Below are 23,516 nucleotides of genomic sequence, written 5' to 3' on the forward strand. Positions count from 1 at the left end.
GGCTGAAGTTGGGCTTGAAAAATTGGATCTGGGCAAATTTGCATGCTTAGGTGGATAATAAATGCCCTTGTCTCATGCCTATATAGGGATAATATGATGCCTTAGTTGACTATTTACCAAAAGCTGAAGTATGGGACCCTTAGTGGGCAGGTCGGGATTGGATTAGAGCTTATGCATCATCTTCTTGGTTGGGCCTAAAAACTATCCACGATGCATTTTTCTTTTTCATCTCACATCACTTTTGCATAACCTTCCCGATAAGATCCAAAAGATGATTATTTGAATTACTCATTTAATATTTTTACCATAGTACTAGTCTATCATCATCCACATCTTTCATAGGATTGTAAATGGATCAAGTTTAGATGGATTTGGGTCGATCTGGAACCAAATCCAAAATTTGAGATAAGACGTCAAACCGAAATTTGAAACCATGACTTTTTAATTGAGCTGCTATTGGCACCTCAACTTTTACTTATTACATCCCAATAAAAAATAAAGAAAACAAGTGATTGATTGAGAATAAATAAAAATTAGGGTGCCAATAGAAGTCTCTCTAGTTTATATTTTTTGCTAAATTTTCATTTTTTGGGGTTTAGAATTTTATGAGCTTAAGCATGAGTGTAAACAACTACTGAAATTGTTTGGATGAGTGTCATAATGTTTTGTAAAGTTGAAATTATTATTTAGGCAAACCTTTGTAATGTATGAAGGGTGTGTTTTAATATTTAATTGGGTGTAATAAATAATTTAAGAAATTGGAGTGCAAAAATGTTTTGTAACATTGAGATTATAATTTGAGGCAAACCTTTGTAATGTATGATGGGTGTGTTTTAATCTTTAATTGGGTGTTTTAACCTTTAATCTCAAGGCATGGGAAATATAGGTGAATTTGGGTTGGCACATGATCGTCTTGGAATAAGATGCTCATGAACCCATATCTGCATGTGCATATAATTAATCAAATCATATATGTATGATAGAGTAATTTTATATTTTGTATGTAGTAACTACATGTACTTGTAACAACATCACACAACCACCCATACTCCCCGCTTTATAAAAATCTTCAAGCAATTGCGACAACATAGCAGGTACAAAGCATCCAGATGAATTATGAAATAATTTGCATCCCATGAGGGTAAGAATGCATGCACGTGTGTAACTTTGTCTCTATAATCATGAAAAATTGTAAGATAGAAAAAAAAATTAATTTAATTGAGAAAGAAAAAGTAGGATTATAATATACATCATATTTTGTCAGTTCTGTTGGTAGTTTTCCGAACTCCTTAATTAGTTATTGTATGCTAATATTGCCTCTGATAGCCGAGTCATTTGGCGGATCACAACCCAATACCTCTTTAATGATTGTAGAGTAGTTATTATCTTTTTGTACTCTAATCACCATGTGGCCCGAGATCTTAAGCTCAAGCAAGAAAATGACATCTTCAAGTGTAATAGTCATTTTACAAAAAAAAAAAAAAATGAGTAAGTATTTGGTCAAAAATGCTCAATTAATCCATAAATAAGCGACAAGTCAATTGCTAACCAAGAGATCTTGTTATAGTTTCCAAAGCCTATTTGAGACACCAAGTCTTTCTAATCATTAGACAAACTACCCCAATCATTAGGCATGCGACAATGATTAAATGAATGCAAAGTATAATCAACCCATAGGTTGTGTTTGTCCATCAAAAAATAGTATCCAAGGCAAGGTATAATACGCTATGCCTAAAATTTGTATTTGTTTAACGCATAAAAAAGTTAAGAGGTTTAACATAAATCAGTAAGAGTTAAGCGTGACCAAAAAATTGGGAAAGAGGAATCCTACCAAAATATCGAAATTTCTCTTTCTCACTTTTTGTAAACGACTATTTTTCTTTTTAAAATAATTTATTGATTTTTTCCAAATTCGTTGCAAAAGCTGAAGAATGCTTCACATAATGTAATACCCCAAGTTTTTAATTTGTGTCTTTAGGAAAATCAAATAGTGGAATTTTGAGAAAAATAATAAAAATTTGACTTAGGGTAAAAGTTTTGAATTTTATTTTATTCACTTTTAATAAAATCTGACCTCACTATTAAAATTAAAATGATTGAAAAACATACTTTAGCCTGTAAGCAAACTTACATTCAGGTTTGAACGAAAAAGTTACAAAATCCTTGATTTTTATTAGAGCGAGAATTGTAAGAATTTAATTGCACCATTAGGTCCCCATCGAAAAAATTTAAAAAATGGAGTATTCACTCATCAATTTCTGAGCCCGGAAAGTCAAACCATGTTCGAAAATAGAAACAAATAGGAAAATACGAATTTCATCCCTCACATTCTTTATATAAAGGACTCATAAGTTCTTTAAATTCATTTTCTTCTCCAAGAGAAATAAAATCAATCGACCTAGACTCGCCTTTGCCTCGAAATTCGTTGCAAACAGGACCTCATTGATCATCAACGAAAAAAGAAAGTTGTCGACGTCAACGAGCTTTACGATTTCACTACCTTTAATCCTCGTTTTCTTCTCTTTCTCCCTTTTTCATAAAAAATCAGCCACCCTCGAGTGGGTTTCAACGTATTCCACTTGAGGTTTCATCTATTTTAAGTCAGATTCGTTCTCCGTCAAATAAGGAAAGAGAATGTCGTCACCACCTGATCATTTCGCACATTAGCCACATCCAACCTCAATTTTCGTGTTATTTATTCATTTCCAACAATCACGAATTTGGTAAGAGACTTACAATTCTTATTGGTGAAAATGCATTTAGAGTATTTATCAAATTTGTAATTTTATTTCGAAAATTAATACTTTCTTCTTTGATTTCAAATTCATGAGAAGTATAGGTGTTTCATGTGTTTTGATCGTGTTTCATAACAAATTATACATGTGTGAGGATAGTGTATCAAAGAACCGACGAAAATCCAATTTTCATACAGGCTATCCAGTGTTATCGACAGTATTGATAGTGCCACCGTCAGACTTGGTTTTGGCAATTTGGTTTCGTGCATCTGCTCAAACCCTGTGTTGACTCAAATTTTAAGATTTTTCAATTTGAATGACAAGAATGAATTTTAATTGAGAAATGATTTGATATTAAACGAATGGAGATTGATTTGACCAGCCTTGAAAAGTTTGAAAAGTATTAATACTCGAAAATGGATAAAATTATAAAAATGTCAGAATCACATCCGAGGGATGATGTCTGCATTTTATATTGTGATGTTATGTGTGGGTTGATGAACGGATATCCAAGGTTAATTTACTTTCTGTTGTCACAAGGTGACTTGCATGCTTATTTATTTTCTATTAAAGCAAGATGCTCTTTACATTCATGTACTGTTGTTTAATTTAAGTCAAGTGGGCACAACAGCATGGTAGGAAACTATATATCCATTATCAATTTTATAATGTAAATTTCTTATTTATTTTCAAAGAAAAATGATATGTATATGTAGTTATTTTGTGGACTATTAAATAGCTAGTAAATACTTGAAGGGATAGTCCATCATATTATCCAGAGTAATAAACTATCCTAAAATGTATGGTAAGGACAACCAAGCTCATATGTGGTATGAAACGCATATGAGAGTGGAGTCATAATTGAATCTGGATTTATTTCTTTATATCTTTTTCAATGAACTTGTAATGTAAAGGTGGTCGACACAAATGGGGATGCATAATGGGAATCACATGCACGCCTGATAGGCATAGACGAAACTGGCTAATTAGTGATCACTAACAGTTTATAGTAGTCGAACATCTTGATACATCGAAAAAAGACACACTACTAATGGTCATATCAAACGACTAGCCTGAGTCGAATAAATGGTCAATCAAATGTGATAAGCTGCATCGATCGACCACAAAATCATGAACTAACAACCAGTAAAGTATTGGAAAAACATGTCCTGATTGAGAATGATCTAGTTGTAGATTCCCAACTCTCTAATCCTACTATTTCACCATTGTGTAATATGTATATGATGCATTATTTTGAATTACAAAATGAAAAACATGTTATTGTTTCAATTTTATCAATTAGAATTGTATAAAAAGAATATGTTATAGTATGAGTATTGTTGATTGATGTAATGTGAATTTTAAATATTTAGTTGCTTATCCCTGTCTATATGAATTAGTTAATTGTAGTTTAACTTGTAAAACTTTGCATGAATTTAAATGATTGAGAATACTTACTCGTTCATGCTATAAGAGGTTATTAGTGAGAATTGTCTATTTACCTACTGAGTAAACTTTTTTACTCACCATTTCCTTTCCGTTTTTTGTTAATTTCAAAGCTTGTAGTTGTCGAGGCGGGTGTAGAATTGGCGAGTGAAGATCCTCTGGTCAGTTAGATAAATGACCAGAGTTCGTTACCTGGTGAGCACTAGGACTATACCTACTAGTCGCGTCAATCCATCTAGGTTGTATTATAGATTTTGGGGTTGAGTATTAAGACTATATTAAAGAGATGGCATTTTGTAAATCTTGTATATTTTTACTTCTTTCGCATTCTGATCTACCTTATGTTGTTAGATGCGCATAGACTTCCGCTGGTTGTATATTTTTGATATATATATACAGGTTATTATGTATTTGGTTTTGTAGGTTTTGAGTGCCTTGGAATGCTAACATAAACAGAGGAAACCATGTTGAAGTCTTGAGGCATTACTTAGTATCTCGAGTTTTGACATGGATTTTGTGTTAGTATTTCGGGGGCTCCACACATAGTCAAACTCTAATCCCATCTTCTTAATGTACATCTCTTCCTCTTTGCCTTTTTTTTTTTCTTTTTTTTTTCTCTCTTTTGAGAAACATTTTCCTTACTCAATTAATGAGATTTTAAGCCTAACTAAGGATAGTTTTGCTCAAATAGATTGTCACGTTAGCAATCCAACTTTACATCCCTTCAAATTTCATAAAAAAACTCATATCCAAAATAGAAATTTTCAAAAAACAATCTCTTTTGGCCTTGATTCAAGGTTTTGCTTATGGACGACTACAAAACTTTGACATAAATTTGAAATTCAATGGTGAAAAATTACCTTTTTTGGATTTTTTTTTTCAAGGTTTATAGAATTTTGTCCTCTACAACCCTGAAGCATCCGATCATGGTTTTTGATGTCATAAGGTGAGCCAAGGACCCTTAGTAAGGGTGAGATCCTTACTAACTTTCTTTTACATTAGAAAAAACGAAAAGATATATCTTACCATCACAATGCTATCATGTCAAAACAAATGATGAAAATCATTAAAAAAAAAGTATTAAGATAAAAAAGTTGTAGTCACTAAAAAAAGATTACTTAAATTACAATATGTCCACATGGTTTAATTATGCCCAAACTAATTACAAGCTTTGATTAAATTGAAATTTAGGTTTGATTAATCTCATATATAGATTCAAAATTTTAATGGGTTTGAATTATTTTTAGTATTGCAAATAATTTTTTGTTGGCCAACAAATGTGGAGTGATTTTCCAAAATCATGATGATGAATATTTCTTATGTTTATTCGAATATAAATTTTTGTGTTAAGTTTTATTTTGGGGTTAAAACTTTGATATCAAATTTGAATTTGAAATATTTACTACACCCCAGAGTATACTTGATTCAATTCTGTATACTAAACCCATATTAGGATTAATGTCAAACAAACAACATGAAAACTAACCCGGCTTAGGATTTACCATTACAGGGTAAAGAAAATCCAATTCAGAATATGTAAAACGATTTTTGTTGCGGCCAAACAGACCCATAAGGTGTAATTTGCACCATAAAACTATAAAGGTTAGTAAATAATTAGATATGTTGAAAGCCTCATACTAAGAGCAAATTTCAAATATTTGTTGTTTACAAATAATTAAATATGTTGGAAGTCCCATACTAAGAGAAAATTAATGTTAGAAAAATTAATTTAATATTTTCATAAATGAGTCTGCAATTCATTCACCACACAGAGAGCATGTTAGAAAACAAACTAATGACAACGCAATCTGATCTCGTGGTTGCCACACATTGCCTTACATGAATATGGAGATTTACTTATCACCACTTTCAATGGTGCTAGTGCAACTTTCCAAGCCATCTACGTCACACTGTTTCTCATATTTGCGCCTAAAGATACAAAGATAAACTCTCTCTCTCTCTCTCCTTTCTCTCTTTCTCTCTCCTCGACAGAAAACATTTGAAAAATTTTTGTAAATATTATGGTGTTTTAGGTTAGATACTTGAAGTTGGTAGCTATATTCAACATTTATTGTCTTGGGCTGGTGATAGCCATTACTCTTCTAGTGATTCATGGAAGTGTTTTGTCTTACTATCATAGGAGTCTCATGTGCAGGTTAAATTTAGGCATGTATGCTTCACCATTAACAGCCATGTTAATTAATTTAACTTTTCTTAATTAATTTAGAAATTTATTTATTGACATAACAAATTTTATTTTTAATACATTAATAGAAATTCCCTACTCTTTTTTTGTGTAAATTCACTTTCTAGAAAGTAGAAACCTCCCAAAAGAAAAGGGTCTTTGGGGTTGGGGTCTTTTTTAAGTAATAATTATATAACAAGAAAATGGATGCATCTGTGTTTGACACACTTTACATGGATGACACGCCTATGCTACCATTGTGCATACATTCATACGCTTCAGCAAAGTACTAAAGGGGCCCCATAAGATGGCAACACAGCCAGTATGTTCTTGATGTGTGTGTTGTTAGTATTCTGAAATAGTAGTAGTTAGTAGGTAGTTATTTAACCAGTAAAGTGTATTGGTAGGAGTTGTAACTGTTTTAGGATGGAGTTGTTGGTTATTGAGAACATGGGTTTCCATGATTGTAAGTAGTTATGCTAGTGTCATGTATTTATTTCCAATATGAGAATGAAGGAGGAGTTGTCTCTTTCATACTTCTTGAACGTATTTTGGAGATTTAGGCTATCCTCAAATTGAACCTATTGTCTTTTATTAGCCATAATAGGTAAACAGAAAAGGGTACTGAATAATTTGGTATCAAAGCCCATTGAAATGTTGGAAGGCAGACTAGTGGATTAATTAGGGGATGTGGCTTTACAACAAGCTATTAGTGAGATATTGTTGAAGATATCAGACTTGCAATGCAAATATGAACAACTGGCTGCAACTTCCGTTGATAAGGGAAAGGGTGATGCAACAGGGAACAAAACGGGTGGACAAAGGGGTAGAGAAGGGGGCGATTCCTCTCATACTTGAGGATTTGGATCCATTCAAGCACACTTGATAAAGCTTGATTTTTCGACATTTGAAGGAGGAAATTCGACATAATGGATATATTGTGTAGAACAATTTTTTGCGTATCACCACATTGAAATAGAAGAAAGGCTCACCGTTGCTTCTTTTCATCTTCAAGGAGAAGCTTTGTAATGGTTTAGGTGGTATGAAAAATCACAGATCTATATTTCTTGGTGAGATTTTCTTAGTGCTTTAAACGATTGTTTTGGACCAACAAAGTACGAAGATTATGCTGGTGCGCTAGCTAAGCTTCGACAAACCTCTTCTTTGAGAGAATATCAAGCTGAGTTTGAGAAGTTAGCGAACCACACCGAAGGCCTACCAGAATCCTTCTTAATTAGTTGTTTCGTTTGTGGTTTGCGAGACGACATACCACTATGTGAAAATACCGAAATATCGACGGTCCAAAACCGTCGAATTATGGATCAATTCGACAGTCCCGACCGTCGAATGGGGCTATCGAAAATTTTCTTGTCGAAAGACATTTCGACGGCTAAAAACCATAGAATTTTTCATAAATTCGACAGTTATAAGCCGTCGAATAAAAAAATTTCGACAGCTATAAGCCGCCGAATAATTATTTTCGACAGCTATAAGCCGCCGAATAATTATTTTCGACAGCTATAAGCCGTCGAATAAAATATTTTCGACGGTTTAAGACCGTCGAATATAGGTTCTTACCATATTTTCGTGACAAAATGCTTTTGTTTTCAACCTATACCTGTGAAAAAAATGACACATTTATATCCACATCAACATTCACATTCCATCCCATCTATTCACATCCAATCCACACCAATTTGCATTCAATTCATAATATAAAGAATAATAAGATTTAAAAAAAATATTACTTATTTATTGGAAGAATTCCTGAAATCATATTCAAATACATCAATGTAATGAAGTCTTACAAAAAAAATAAATAAATAAAAAATAAATCCCACTAGATATGAAGAGGACAGAAGGCTGCTGTGAAGATGCCACTGATGGTGGCTTGGATGTCACCAAGCTTGACACCATCAAGGTACATAACACTGAGTACGTAAGCAGTCCCGAGGCAATTTAGGCCAAGTATCTTGAACATCTGGAGAGTGGTCACTAGAGTACTCCTGCCCTGTTGGATTATATCAGTGGTGGGAGCCACAGACGCATGCTTTGCAGTGAAAGGAGATGCCATTGACGCATCACCAAGCTTAACAATAGGAGCGGCACGACCATCGCTTTCCTCATTCATCTCATCCATGAGCTTCTTTAGCTTCTGCTGTTGTTTCTCTGCAGCCGTCATTGGTTCCATCACCACACATCAATGTAATCCTTCCAACTGTTTTGAAAGTGGTCATGATTAGTTCCTTCTGCTCAGGAGCAACCCTTGGAAAAACCTGAAATCATTGTCAAAGAATCTATTACTAACATGAAGAACCATCTACAAGTTTCTAATGGATAATGTGGGTTACAACCTTCACAAAGGGGATGACTTGGAGAACAGCAGAAGTCTGCTGTAACATTTCAAAGCAGTCCCCTCCAATGCAGAGATCATGGGAGTCTGACAAAGATTCAACCTCTTTTTCGCTGTGATAACAATAACACTCGTTCAAATAATTTCAATAGTTGTTTACAATTATGGCAAAGCCCAAAGGCAATAAATATTATCCCAAATGAGAATGTTACCTTTTTATAAAGCTTAAAATCGCTGCCTATGAGATGTCTTGAGACAAAGTTGATAAGTGATGGAGGAACGAAGTCGAGCTTCATATCCATAGTTGCAATCGTCCTGCAGAATTATAGAAATGCTCTATTTAACAAAATTATGTTGTTTGTCTTATCGATATTATAAAATCCTTGAACCCAAGCATAGTGAGAGCCATTCAATGGTGACGCCTGTCCCAACATGAGTACATTATGAGGAATCCATCAAAGAATATACATGGAGAGCTGAAAACTTCTTAGCTTGGAAACTGCAGGTTTTAAGATAAGTTGGACAAATACAAAATACATGTAATCAATCTTTTTCTTCCTTGAAATGCTATTGATGCCAAATCTAATCATCCTTACACAAGTAAGATCCTCCAGATGCAGTTCAAGAGCTTAGCCAATATAAGTAAAACTCACCGAAAGTAACTCCGGCTTGAAGTCACCTTTTGTAAAGCAAAGCCTCCAACCACATCTATCCGCACAATATCTTTTGCTTCAGGTATCCCATCACGGGTGAACCCATGAGTAAATTTATCAACATTATCTGCATCGGAGATCTGAAAACTAATTTTGACTCCAACAATGGTGGCTGATAAAGTATTATCTTCTGATGATACACACTTCCACTAACCAAAGTAAGGATCAAAGGAATGACAGACAAGATTAGTTCAAAAACTACATTCCAAAAACAAAATCTGCCTAAGAATTTTCATCCAGATTTTACAAACAGCTTGTTCAGTTTTTCTTTCTATAATGTAAAACTCAAGAAACCCATTATGTGCCTTACCCATTTGTTTTGCAGTCCTCAGGCATCACTGTTCTCCTCTTCACTCTCTTCCAACAATCCATCAAGAACGGCTAGAGACTCCTTTTCGGTGCCCGATGCTTCATCACTCAGATTTTCAGACAAGTTTTCATCTTGGGAGCTGGAAACAGAAACGGGCTCATAGGCAGTGTTATGGGAAGGTCTCTGCCTCAGAACCTTCATTGTATCCACACGGTTTCTAGTCTCGGTGACGGGATGACTAGTAGGACTTGTTAGTCTATTACTACGGCGTAAGCCTGCAACATCTTTAGCCAAGTGTACTTTTTGTTTCTGAGAATGGCGTGTTGGGCGTGACCCAAAACCAAAATTCTTGTTCTCCTTCTCAGAATTATCTAAGTCCCCACCATTATCATTGTCACTGTCTTCATCTTCATCAGTTTTGCCATCATTGTCACCATCTTCGTCTCCATCAGATTTGCCATCATAATCGTCATCATCGACACTGTCGTCACCACCACAAACTCCTCTAAACTTATCATCGTAAGCATCATTTTCTTCGTTTTCCTCGAGTCCATTGTTTTGAACAGAATTGTCATTAGAAGGGATATCCTTCCCATCTTCAAGCTCAGCATCTTTTCCCCAACACTCTTGTTGTTGAGTTCTCTTTGTTTTTCTGATCCACAATTCAAAATTGTCAAATAGTTTCCAAATTCCAATGCATATAGATATTTTAAAGGTAAAGTAAGGGTAAGTGAGGGATTGACAAACCATGTCCAATAAGAGCACAAGGACGCCACGTGCATACCAGGACAGGTTTGCAGCAACAACAACAACAAGAAGACCAGTTTTCTTCATATAGAGAAGACCAGGTAATGAGACTAAATATTAGTCTAACCTAATAAGATAGTCTCAAAACCAAATGAACATTACCTTTCCATCGGGGAGCTCCGCCTTGTAAACACTTTCCCGACAGCCTACACATGCACAAAGTTCATAAGAAAATAAGCCAAGTTCTCACAAAGCAGATAGTCATTGTGTAATACCACAAATAATTAGAACTCAAAAAAAGGAAGAAAAAACCTTGGCAAGGGCATATCAATATATAACTCATTGTAATTCAGTTTCAACTTAGGAAAATCTAAAACAGAATTGAGATTTATGGAAATTACCTCATGCCTATCAAAATACACGACAATGACTCCTAGGCCATCTAATCACCTCACCACAAAGAATATCAAGTAAAGTCCCTTGGGGTCCAACTCTATCCATTAGCTCAGCCGAAGAATCAATGATCTCATCGATACAAATTGAATAATACTCCATATCTGGCTTCTCAGGATCTACTAGTGCTCCTTTGGCGTAGACCACATTCCTTCTAAAGTTCATCAATAAGCATACCTTACCATTATTCAATGATGGTAATGGTTCTGATACTGGTTCTTTACCTCCTCGCCTATTAGGAATTGTGGAATCTGAAGTCGCCTATTAGAATTAAATGAAGAATTAAATGAAGAATCTCTAAAGCTAAAATGAAGAATTGCTAAAGCTAAAATATTTTTACATCTTACCTGAATAGAAGGACCTCCAACTTCAAATGTAGATGATTTTTTCTTCTTGTGCTTGTTCTTCTTCTTCTTTTTCTTCTTCTTATCTTTCATTAGTGCATGAACTAGTTGAGTTAAGTTAACCATGTCTTTTTCAAATTTATTCGTATAATTCTGACTTTGAATTGTATAACGTAATGAAGTCTTTGAAACTCCGCCTCCCATACCTCTTACTCTGCCTTTTCCATCTTTCCCAAACACCTATGCATAACTACGATTAATATAATGTATGAAAATAAAATATCAAAATTAAATAATATAAGTCATACATACAATGGAAATAGGATCGTGGTCGATATCTTTATGGGCAAAGCTAGGATCTTCTTTAATAAGATTATTTAATTGACCCTACAAAACAATGAAAACATTAAGATGATAAATAATTTTTTCAAAAATAAAAATAAAAAATTTGACCAAAAAAATGACATCACTTACAAGAGATTTAGCCAACTCAGGAGTGAGAGCACTACCATCACTCCTCGTATGACTATCGATGAAAAGCTCTGTTCTTGTGGGCTGCCGACCATCCGTCTTATATTTTTTCTATTTAGATAAAAAAATGTGCCACATCAAAAATGCATACAATCTTAAAAGCAATACAAATTAATTAACATTTGAAATAAAGTATGTAAATTAATACTTACCATTTCTTCTGCCTTTTTTGCTATACCCTTTCTACCGGTTGTGTGTGGAGTTTTATTTTGCTTACGAAGCTTTTTCATTTTCTCACATTTTTCTTGGTTAGTCGATGTCGATTTTAAATCAACAAACTTCTCCCAATCATCCTGTTTGATCCATCTACTTTTGGGCTTATTCAACTTTCGCTCTGCATCAGTATTACCAACTTTGCAATATTCCTTCCCCAATCGATATTTCCAATCTCTCCATGCATGACCGGCTTTCTGTAGGCAGAACTTCTTGTAGTCTTCAGAAATGTCATAACGGGACTGTCAAAATATAAACAAATAAATCAATTCTAATATAATGAAAAGATTCATCATTATTGCAACTAATCAATAGAATATTTAAACTACCTGGAGAAGACGCCAAATAAGTTCAAGCAACTCCGTCGGTACCTTCCTCCAAGATGAATAGAAAGGTGGTACGTGTGCCATCGCATAGCGGCCTATATTGGTCGATAAGTCTGTCGAATTATCCCCAATGCATTGCCCCATAGCATTGAATTCCACATGAAGGCGTGAATCAGATGATGAATGTGGATCCGATGTCGACGAACTTTGATGACTATCTCGTGTAGGAATCGAGGGTGTCGAGCTATCAGAATCCGATGTCGACGAGTTATCAGAATTCTCCATCGACAAGCTATCAGAATCTTCTATCAACGTCATAAGGCCTGTATGGAATAACATTAAAAAAATAGTATAAATATTTGAAAGCAATAAGATTAAAAATGAAAGCAATAAATCAAATAGTGAGTTAAATAACAACCAAAGCAGAAATATTACACAATATCAACAATGAATTTGTATTTGAAAGAAATAAAAGTAGATCATTACTATTATAACACACTATTTTTCATAAATAGATACATAACGTACCAATATAGTTAGTTTTCATCATCATTTTCAATGATATCTTCTTTAAGAACAGATGATAAAACATCCACGTTACTTGCCGCAAATGCTAAAGGATTTTCAAAAGCGTCTACATCTTTATTCAATCTCTTTGGAGCTTCTAAAACCACGTGCCAAGCTTCTGTAGGCCGACTTTGATCTTTACAATAAAAAACTTGAGTTGCTTGTGAGGCAAGAATAAACGGTTCATCGTCCACTTTTGTATTTCTCATCAATCTCTCTAGATTAACATATCGTAAATTTGTGTCTCGATCAACTATATACCCATTTGAATCTTCTATACGCACCCAATCACAATAAAATACCGTCTCTTTGAAATCTAGGTAGTCCAACTCAAGTATTTTCTTTACAATACCATAATAGGTAACTTCTTCATCTACATAATTCGTATCTCTAGCATTTGCCCGGAAACTCGTTACAGCTTTCATTGACACCCCAGAGTTTTGTGTTGATAAATTCATTTCATATTCCGCTGTATAGAAAATATACCCATTTACTGCATATGCGTTATATGAAATTACAGAAGCATTTGGGCCGGTAGCAAGCCTTTTTGTAATTGAGGGGCTGAAATCGTCATGTAGTTGTTCTCTAACCCAATGAGCGTATGGCATTTCTTTCTCTACTTGTGAATTGGTCTTTCGACTATTAGCCCTTGACGCAAGACTTTGAAGGTAATCATTATATTTCCTATAAAAAATAGTATGAATTAATGAGGTTTAAATTCATATAATATAAAAATAAATTTGAGTTGTTGCTACATACTTTTCCCATTGAGAATTCTCAGCAGACTGACGAAGTACCCATTTGCGAACTTGCTCATACTCCACATTGTTCAGAACATAACGTTTCCCATTCTTATCAATAGGGTAGGCAGGTTCACAGTCATCATTCATAATCATATGTTGGCCTCGTTGATGACTTCCTATTCTACGTAAATCATCGGGCATGTAATGCATAGCATACATCATTGCTTCTTCCATAAGATAACATTCTGTGATAGAACCTTCTGGGAATGTTTGGTTCACCACGTATCGTTTATAACTCTTCATCATCCTAATAATATTTTACAAATTAGATAACGATAAGACAAATAAAAATATTCATTACTTATTGATCATCACATACCGTTCAAAAGGATACATCCATCGATATCTAACTGGTCCGCACATCAACGCTTCCTCCACCAAGTGCACAAGGAGATGTATCATAGAAACAAAAAAAGAAGGTGGAAAATATTTTTCGAATACACACACTGTTTCTACAATACGTCCTTTAAAACTTTGTAACTCCAAACGATTGATTTTTTTCGAGCATAAGACATTGAAAAATATTGAGAGTTGTCGAATAGCGGCACGCAACGGCTTTTGATTCTTCATCTTGAATGCGTGCATTAGCAACACCGGTAATAAATGTTGCATAAGTATGTGATAATCATGTGATTTCAAAATTTTCAATTGAAGTTCTTGTAAACTCACATTTTGTTTCCAATTTGAACTGTATCCGACAGGAACTTTCAAATCCCACAAGGTTTTACAAATTAATTCTTTTTCCTCATTAGACAGTTCATAAAGAGCTTTTGGTAAAACCTCATTGCCATTAATGTTCATCGGCCACAAATTCTTTTTTATCTTCATTTCTTTCAAGTCTAATCGAGCTTTAAGGCCATCCTTAGTCTTATCCTTCGTCTTCATAATTGTTGCAAAGAGATTTTCAGTCACATTTTTCTCAATGTGCATCACATCAAGATTGTGACGAAGTGGCAAATCCTTCCAATAAGGCAAGTCAAAAAATATTGATCTCTTCGACCATGGAGTCTCATCATTCATAGATTTTTTCCTTTTCTTACCTGGTAATTTTCCAAACTCTGTATGAATTGTTTCCAACTTGGCTAATAGATCAACTCCGCTCAACCGACGATTCTGCTTCTCTTTTTCTTCATACCCATTAAATTGAGATTTTTGACTTCTGAAAGGATGGTTAAGATCAGTTAAAAATTTTCTGTGCCCCATATAAGCAAATTTTCCACCATGTTTTAACCACATTGAATCTGTTCCTTCACTACAAACAGGACATGCAAATTTTCCCGCTGTTTTAAAACCCGATAAATGACCGTATGCTGGAAAATCATGTATAGCCCATAACAAAATTGCTCTCATTGTAAACATATGTTTAGTGCTAGCATCATATGTTTCAATTCCTGTAGACCACAACTCATTTAGCTCTGCAATCAGTGGCTGCAAGTACACGTCAATGTCATGTCCTGGACCATTTCTCCCAGGAATCAAAAGTGTCAACATCGTAAACTCCTTCCGCATGCATAAAGATGGTGGCAGATTATACGGAACAACCATAACAGGCCAACAACTGTATGAGTTGTTTTTCATCCCAAATGGATTAAATCCATCTGTTGCAAGTCCCAACCGAACATTGCGTGGTTCAATAGCAAAATCTCCCCATTTACTATCCACTCCTCTCCAACAAGATGAATCCACTGGATGACACATAAACTCTTTTCGTTGTTGACATCCTTTAGAATGCCATTTCATGTTCTCTGCAATCCATGGCACACTATACATTCGTTTCAACCTTTGCGTTAGTGGGAAATACCTCAATATTTTCACCGGTAAAAGTTTTTTCTTCGACTTCTTTTCATTAACCGGTTTCCATCTACTCTCGCCACATTTTGGACAACTATCTTTACCTTTATTCTCTCTCCAATACAATATACAATCATTAGGACATGCATGAATAATCTCGCATTTCATCCTTAAAGTCTTGATCATTTTCTTTGCAGAGTAGGTACTCTCTGGTAAAGAGTTATCATGTGGCAATATCCTTTTAATCATTTGCAACAATTCATCAAAACTCTTCTGAGACCATTGATGTCTAGTTTTCATACTCAACAACTCAACTATAACTGACAATTTTGTATCCTCTTTTCGACATGAATGATATAAGGGTTGCATCGCTTCTTCTATCATTTGGTGATATTGAATATCATCTATTGAATCATCATGAACTTGGTCATCGTTTCTATCAGAACACTCGTCCATACAAGTAACTTCATCTTCTTCGTTGGAAAAACGTCCAAGCGCATCATTCAACATGTCTGTCATTCTTGGGACCATATCTTCATCACACTGACGAACAGACGTACTAGCCCCAACTGTTACATGATCCCCGCTCCTCCAATGTTCTCCATGGAATATCCATCTCGTGTAAGAAGTATCTACACCGTCACAAACTAAGTGTTCTACGATTGTTTCTATATCTTTCCTTCTCGATGAAGTATTACGGCATTTGACACAAGGACAAAAATAATGATCATCATAACCGAAATTCTGTTTATTCGTTCTCAAGTATTTAATAAATGACACTACACCATCAATATATTCCGTTGATAACCTAGGTTTCGACATCCATTCTTTGCTTGGAACTTCGAGCCTCTCCATTAAAGATACAACTGACAAGTAAGAGGAAAAAACAAAGGATAGATTACAAAATAAGTTGAAAATAAGAAAGATTGGACCTTAAGCGATAAAGATATATGCTAATACTTACTAAATTTACCTATACAAATCCATCATATATATGGTTTAAAAGGGACCACAAGGTGGACAGCCATACTGTTTTTAGACTGTTGTTTACCCAATACCAAGGGTAATATCTCATATCAGTCTTCAAACCAATTATTCAGTATTGCCATCTTGCTCTTCCAATGATTTAAGATTTAGAAATAGATTTTAAATGCATTTGATGTGACTAGGTTCAAATTTAATTCAATTGAATTTCTCGAACATGATATTAATGCTATAATATCTGACATTTTCTATTTCCCAAATATTAGATAGAGATAAAGTGTACTGTTTACTCAATTGAAACAAGCAAATGTGGGAAGGTGAAGCTAGACCCTACCTCTTTATCCCCTACTTATAAAATATGCAATTAATAGTGTTATAATGTGTCTTAGACGTAGGCCATTCCTAACCCTCAATTCAGGTTTGGTTGCCCTAGAAAACCCTTGTTGCCCGCAAACCCAGCTGATGTCTTAGATGAAGGATTATGTTTATTTGAATCAGTGTAAAATGTATATAGTACATTCAGTTAATGTTGTTGACAAATTTTCTGAAAATGGAAAAAAAGAGGAAAGAAGTTTGGAACAACTTTCAAATCTTTATTTTTCTCCAAGTAATTGCATATCTAATTTACTGTTTTGGTCAGGGAGATCTAGTTGAAAAGTATTATTTTTGTTTGGAATGACTTTCAAATCTTTATTTTCCTAAGTAATTATATATCAAATTTACTGTTTTGGTCAGGGAGATCTAGTTGAAGTGTTTTTCTTTTTGTATGTCCTTGTGCAGGAAAGAGTGCAGACAGAGATAGAACCATCGTATGACAGTGCCCAGAATTTCAATGGTGTCAGTGAATTTTCAGATAGCTTCGTGCACTGGGTAAACCATGGAGAAACTCTGTGCCATTGATGTCATCCTACTCAAAATTTTCTCAATCAAATATTTATTTCCCTCCCCATCTGACTCAACTCACTTCCAAGGGCACCGAACTACCGATCCCCGAAGAGAAGAATATAGAGATACAGAATAAGAGTAAGAGAAACAAGAAGCAAGCAATCTGTGTAAGATGCTTCCCTATAAGAAAGGCACTTGCCCTTTTTGTTGTTGGCATATATGATTTGCATCATTGATTTGCCTATGAGCTTCATATTAATATTTTTTACGACTCATGTCATAAAGAAATACCTTAAGTGCCCCAACTCATATCAGTATCACATCTCACCGATGCTTGTACTTTATTCATATATAGTTATCTGGGTAGATCAACAAACATATACTCAATACAATATATAGTTTATATAGTCCATTGAGTTATGTATTCTAACAATCTTATTGATGAAATGCATTGAAGTAGAAACAAACAAAATGAAATTAAAAAAAAAAAGGTCTAAGAAATTGGTAAACTGATCATTGAAGATTCATCGATCTTTGGCAATTTCATCAGGACCAATGCATACACCTATCAATCTTTTTCCAGAATGTCAAACTAATTATATTTGTCTAAATACCATACTAAGAAAGTAACTAAACATTGTTTCAAATTATAGATGGCATCCTGCATCAACAAAGTTCCATTATCTCATTCAAATAACTAGAATAAAAATTACAATATGAGAAGCAATATGATATATTCAGTGACTTTCCTTGTGTGAATCAGAAGAAAAAAAAAAGTAAAAAGTATTGGAGATTGATAGACAAATTAAATTTTGACATGGAATGTTATCAAACCTCATTCAAAAAATTAAACATCAACAGCCAGATCTACATAAATAATTCAAAATTCCAAAGAAGAGCAGATAATTTCAGTATTTGAATTACCAATTCTCATATTTTAGATCTGCAAATTCATAGTTTCTTAAACAGATCAAAATTAAATCTCAAAGAACCAAATGAATAAAAGAATACGTACTGGAACTTCAGAGGATTTGAGCTTCAGTTCTTCGATTTGAGCTTCAATCGAAGAAGACGATCGGTAATTTTCTGTATCAATCAATCAAATAGGTGAGAGAGAGATCCAATACAGAGAGATGAGAGATCGAGAGATCGAGCGGGTTACAGAGAGAGAAGAGATCAGAGAATTCGAGAGACCAAGAGCTCAACAGATCAGAGAGATCGAGAATCAGAGAGATCGAGAGATTGAGAGTTAGAGAGATCAGAAAGATCGATAGACCGAGAGTCCGAGAGTTCGAGAGATCAGAGAGATCGAGAGGAGAGAATGAAACAGTGAGAGAGGAGAGCTCGTGCGAGAGAATGAAACAGACTAATGAGAGAGGGAGAGTCCGTTGGGCCGGTAAAACGATGAAAAAATTCGGTGGGCTAAGCCTGTCGAATTATTGTATGGGCCTAAACGTGGGCTTTGGACCGACGAAATAAAAACAACGGGTTAGAACCGCCGAATTTACCACTGCAGCAGCACCGGGCTCTCGCAGTGTTCGTTGGGCCGGGGCTGTCGATTTATTTTAGTGGGCTTAATTACTGATTTTGGGCCGGCGAATATAAACGTGAGATTTGGGCCGTCGAAATAAACGCTAAATAAATGCAGAATTTGGGCTTTTTTGACGTAGTGTACGTCTAGATGTGCAGATGTTTCAACCTACTACATTAACGACAACTATTGGCCTTGCTCGATTACAGGAAGAGAAGGTAGCAACTAATCATCGACTTAGTCGTCCAGACATCATTAAGGCACTCACTGCTGTCACGCCAAGGAAGTTGAATATAAAACCTAATTTGCCACTTATCAAGAAATTAACACTTGCAAAAGCCAAAGAAAAAGGGATCGCGGGTTGTGTTACAATTGTGATGAGAAATTTCACCGTGGGCACCAGTGTAAGGTTCAAAGGTTGTTCCTTATCGAGGGATCTTGGCCTGACGAGGTTGTAGCTGAAGTTGTTGAATTGGAAACGGAAGATGGGGGTGATTCATCGGACTTCCCAGAAATATCATTGCAAGCCATTGTTGGTTCAAGAGCTCCATAGACCATGGGAGTGCTCAGGTACATCAACACAAGCCCATTATAATATTAATGGACTCAGGAAGTACCCATAATTTCATCGACCCAAAGACAGTTAAACGAGTTGGAATTACACCCACACCTGGAGACCGATTAGATGTGCTGGTGGCTAATGGGGATCGACTAGAGAGTGAAGGCAAGTGTATGGAAGTACGAATTATGGCGAAAGATCTCTAGATTGTTGTTGATTGACATATCTTGTTGTTAGGAGGCTGTGGTGTGGTCCTTGGGGCTATATGGTTGTAGACACTTGGTCCCATATTATGGAATTTTAATAACCTGATGACGAGTTTCAAATTGGGTGACAACTCTTATGAATTATTGGGATGAAAAGCACATCCTTACAACTCCTTGACGGTGATGAGTTTGGAAAGAAATTGCAGAAGAACGGGAAACTAATGATGTTGCAAATATTGAATTTCGATGGGTCTCACTCGGTTGTTGATCAACCAACTAATTCGAGAAAGCTCCTAGATGAATTTAAAGATGTATTCCATGAAGCAAAAAGGCATCCCTCTTTCACGTGCATGAAACCATCGTATTCCTTTAACTCCAGGTAGCAAATTGGTCAATGTGTGCCCCTTACTGATACCCTTATTTCTAAAAAAAACTGAGATCGAAAGAATTGTCAAGTAAATGTTGGAGTCAGAAATTGTATACCCCAATGTTAGCCCCTATTCATCACCCATGTTGCTAGTTTGGAAGGTCGATGGAAATTGGAGAATGTGTATCGATTATCGAGCTCTCAATAAAGAAATGGTGAAAGATAAGTTCCCTATTCCTATAATTGACAAGTTATACAGAGCTTGTTATTTTTCAAAGTTAGATTTACGCTTTGGATATCATCAAATTCGAATGAATGCTTATGATATTTCAAAAACCGCCTTTAGAACTCAACTGTGAGTTGTTGGCGATGCCTTTTGGACTCGCCAACGCACTCTCGACATTTTAAAACATCATGAACGATGTATTTTGACCATATCTTCGGAAATTTATACTTGTCTTCTTTGAAGATTTTTAGTGTATAGCAAATCTTGGAATGATCAAGTGGAGCATCTCAAACCGTCCTTACCATTATAAAGAATCACTAGTTTTACGTTAAGCTCTCAAAATGTAAATTCGGCCAGCAAGAAGTGGATTATTTGGGGCATGTAATTACAACTCAAGGAGTAGCTGTTGATCATACCAAGGTAGCAGCCATGTTGAAATGGCCAAGATCCAACTCTCCAAAGTTTACATGGGTTTCTGGGGTTGACTGGATATTACCGAAAATTTGTTCGAGATTATGGGAAGACTGTGGGTCCGTTTACAACTCTATTAAAGAAAAATTCCTTTATTTGGAATGAATGGGCTGAACTTGCATTTAACACCTTAAAGGAAGCAATGACTAGTCCATCAGTGCTAGCCTACCAACTCAACAAGGTCGAAAACACCTTTCTTGTAGGTCTCTTACAACCACTTCCAATTCCCGATCTTGCATGGACAGACATAGCTATGGCCTTTATAGTAGGGCTACCACCATCTTGAGGTAAATCATTTATTATGGTGGTTGTAGATTGGCTCACCAAATATGCCCATTTCATTCTCATATCACATCCATATACAACTAAATCAGTGGCACAAGTGTACATTGAGCAGGTTTTCAAGTTACATGGGCTTCCACGATCTATCATTAGAGATAGGGATGCCATTTTTACAAGTTGGTTTTGGTAGGAGTTGTTTACATTACAAGGAACCCAATTCAAAATGAGCCTTCCTATCATCCACACACGGATGGACAAAGTGAAGTTCTTAACCGGTGTCTCGAAACATATATGAGGTGTTTCATCGCTAACAAACCAAAGGATTGGACTAGTTGGCTTCCATGGGCTGAGTCGTGGTATAACACCTCATACCATTCATCTACCAAGATCACTCCATTTGAACCTGTGTATGGCATTCCTCCACCCACTCTCATGCATTATCACTACGTGAAAATCCCAAATTTGTCTAAGAAATTTTGTTGGGCGTGGCCCTTCGAATTTTAAACCCAAAACTCCGCGGCCCGTGAATCACTTTTTTCGGTCGATTACTCTCACTATCTGCCTCTCTCTCACTGTTTCTCTCACTCTCTGCCTCTCTCTCACAGTCGATCTCTCTCTCTCTCACTCTCTGCCTCTCTCTCTCTCAATCGATCGACCTCTCCATCAAAGGTGAAGCACGATTCTTCCCGATGGAAACTTTGCGAAGAACTCTTTGTCTCCATTGTTGACGGAGTTGCATCTCTTTCGATTGCACATCTCGAAATCGAACATATTTCAATCGCAGCCACGCGAAGAAATCTCTATCTCCATTTCAGACGAAGTCGAATTCATTTATAGTTGATCTAGACACTCCTCCATCACTAACTTCTCTTTGAATTTCTTTATAGAAATCTCTATGTTCTTGGATTCTCTGCTAATCGAGGATCGAAAAGCTTGAATTTCACATCATTTGAGATCAGGTATCGTAGATTCATGACGATTTGTCTGGAAAAATTGAATTTCACATCTAATCCTCAAGGTATGTTCGAAATCTCTTTTTTCCTATTTGATTCATGTCTTCTAGGGTTTGTATCGTATAAATCGAATTGAGTTTCATTGAATTTTAGTAGAAAAATAGTTGAACTTTAGGTTTTGTAGGATTTTCTTATTTCAGATCTCAGTTTTGTATGATTCGCGTTTTAGATTAGTTAAAAACATTATTAAAAAAAATTATGCCAAATTAGAGACTTAGAAAACGGATTGCCACTAAACTCCAAAATTTGGATCCTGTATATATTGTCACAATGGCCCAAATGATACCTCAATCATTCAGGTTTAAAATACAATAAAAGAATTTACTAATGACCATTACAAATATGTTAATATAGTTTCTATAGTCCAACTACTAAGTTTTAAATTCTAGTTCTAGTGTTTTTTGACAGTGTTGCTGTGAGTTCTTCAAGTTTAGAATTTACACCAAGAAATTGTCATCATTGAGCTTAATTCAATGCTTGTGGGGAACAGATTGAAAGGAGAATCTTTCCCGTGGAGAACAAATTCTGTGATACATAGTATAAAGTCAGCTCTATCGAGATTTTGATGGAAAGTTCAGCCCACATGGAGAGAGTGAAATGGCGTTTACTGATACACTAGCAAACTATGGAGTGTTTGTAACTCTTCTCTTGATTTTTTTCTCTTTTGCAAACCTACCTCCTTTGGCTAAACAGGCCCTTCTGGAGGACTAGTTGGGGAGGGATTCCCATATTTGGATTGTAAACTAATCTTTTGTCCATATTAATATAATCTTACTTAACAAAAAATAAAGTTTCAACTCTTTTATGTTATATTTATATGTCAAAGGGCACATACCCATGCAATGTGGAAACGAGTAAAGAAGGAAGTTCAATAGTTACACAGTCAAGAAGTCTAATATCTTTTGAATTACTATAACTATGACTTGAATTATAGTAGGCTTTTGATTATGAATTTCTTAACAATCCCATAGTTGAGAATTAATTGTTGCATTTAATGGTTTTGCTTTTATCTTAAGACAAACAAGGTAAATTAGAATATATCTCTAATTGATAATATGTCAATAAGTTTGAACGATTTTCATTTTAATGATGATATATTTGCATCATTACTAATTCTTTTATCCTAGTTTTGAAAGCTTTTGTTCAAATTTTATGTTATGTTTATCTGTCTAAATCACATTTTTTTATTAATTATCTTTCAAGTCATTAGTTGGTTAAATTGTTAATATTGTTACGGATGCATGTGCATGCATGTTATTCTACACCATATGTTTATAAGCTCAAAACAGTAGATTGACAAAGTTATCTAATTAATGGATTGTGAGGTGAGGTCAAAGTCCAATAATCTAAGGGAAAAAAGGGAAGTGCAGAGTCTTCACTAATGTGTTCTTTCTATGCTTCTCGGGTCATTCTTTACTATGAATTTTATAGATAGAGAGTTATGGATGATCATCCAGCTGCTCGTGTACTTGTTG

General features: G+C 35.2%; 2 protein-coding genes across 6 annotated transcripts; both read right to left on the reverse strand.

Annotated features, from left to right (window-relative positions):
* Positions 1-8,196: 8,196 nt before the first annotated feature.
* On the reverse strand, positions 8,197-10,832 carry LOC147406309 (uncharacterized). Its single transcript, XM_086432533.1, has 7 exons — positions 10,802-10,832; positions 10,652-10,695; positions 9,743-10,570; positions 9,373-9,581; positions 8,932-9,034; positions 8,721-8,832; positions 8,197-8,642 (listed from the first exon to the last, which is right to left on the reverse strand). The coding sequence occupies exons 1-3, from the start codon at positions 10,830-10,832 to the stop codon at positions 9,761-9,763; spliced, it is 885 nt and encodes a 294-aa protein (XP_086288659.1). The 3' UTR covers positions 8,197-8,642; positions 8,721-8,832; positions 8,932-9,034; positions 9,373-9,581; positions 9,743-9,760.
* On the reverse strand, positions 10,467-19,052 carry LOC147406310 (uncharacterized). 5 transcript variants are annotated; one of them, XR_015176387.1, is made up of 9 exons: positions 18,402-18,835; positions 12,360-12,679; positions 11,970-12,272; positions 11,761-11,868; positions 11,599-11,673; positions 11,290-11,526; positions 10,891-11,203; positions 10,652-10,695; positions 10,490-10,570 (listed from the first exon to the last, which is right to left on the reverse strand). XR_015176387.1 is itself a non-coding variant. In XM_086434264.1 (8 exons), exons 2-7 carry the CDS (start codon positions 12,672-12,674, stop codon positions 10,901-10,903), a joined length of 1,329 nt encoding a protein of 442 aa, XP_086290390.1. In that variant the 5' UTR covers positions 12,675-12,679; positions 18,402-18,840; the 3' UTR covers positions 10,467-10,695; positions 10,891-10,900. The 5 variants fall into 5 exon arrangements, 4 of the variants coding, with proteins under 4 accessions (XP_086290390.1, XP_086290389.1, XP_086290391.1 ...); XM_086434264.1 differs by having other exon boundaries at positions 10,467-10,695; positions 11,761-11,856; positions 18,402-18,840; XM_086434263.1 differs by having other exon boundaries at positions 10,467-10,695; positions 18,402-18,834.
* Positions 19,053-23,516: the final 4,464 nt, after the last annotated feature.

Source organism: Akebia trifoliata, chromosome 3, assembly GCF_017979445.1.
Source record: "Akebia trifoliata isolate Shusen 1 chromosome 3, ASM1797944v1, whole genome shotgun sequence".
NCBI lineage: Eukaryota > Viridiplantae > Streptophyta > Magnoliopsida > Ranunculales > Lardizabalaceae > Akebia > Akebia trifoliata.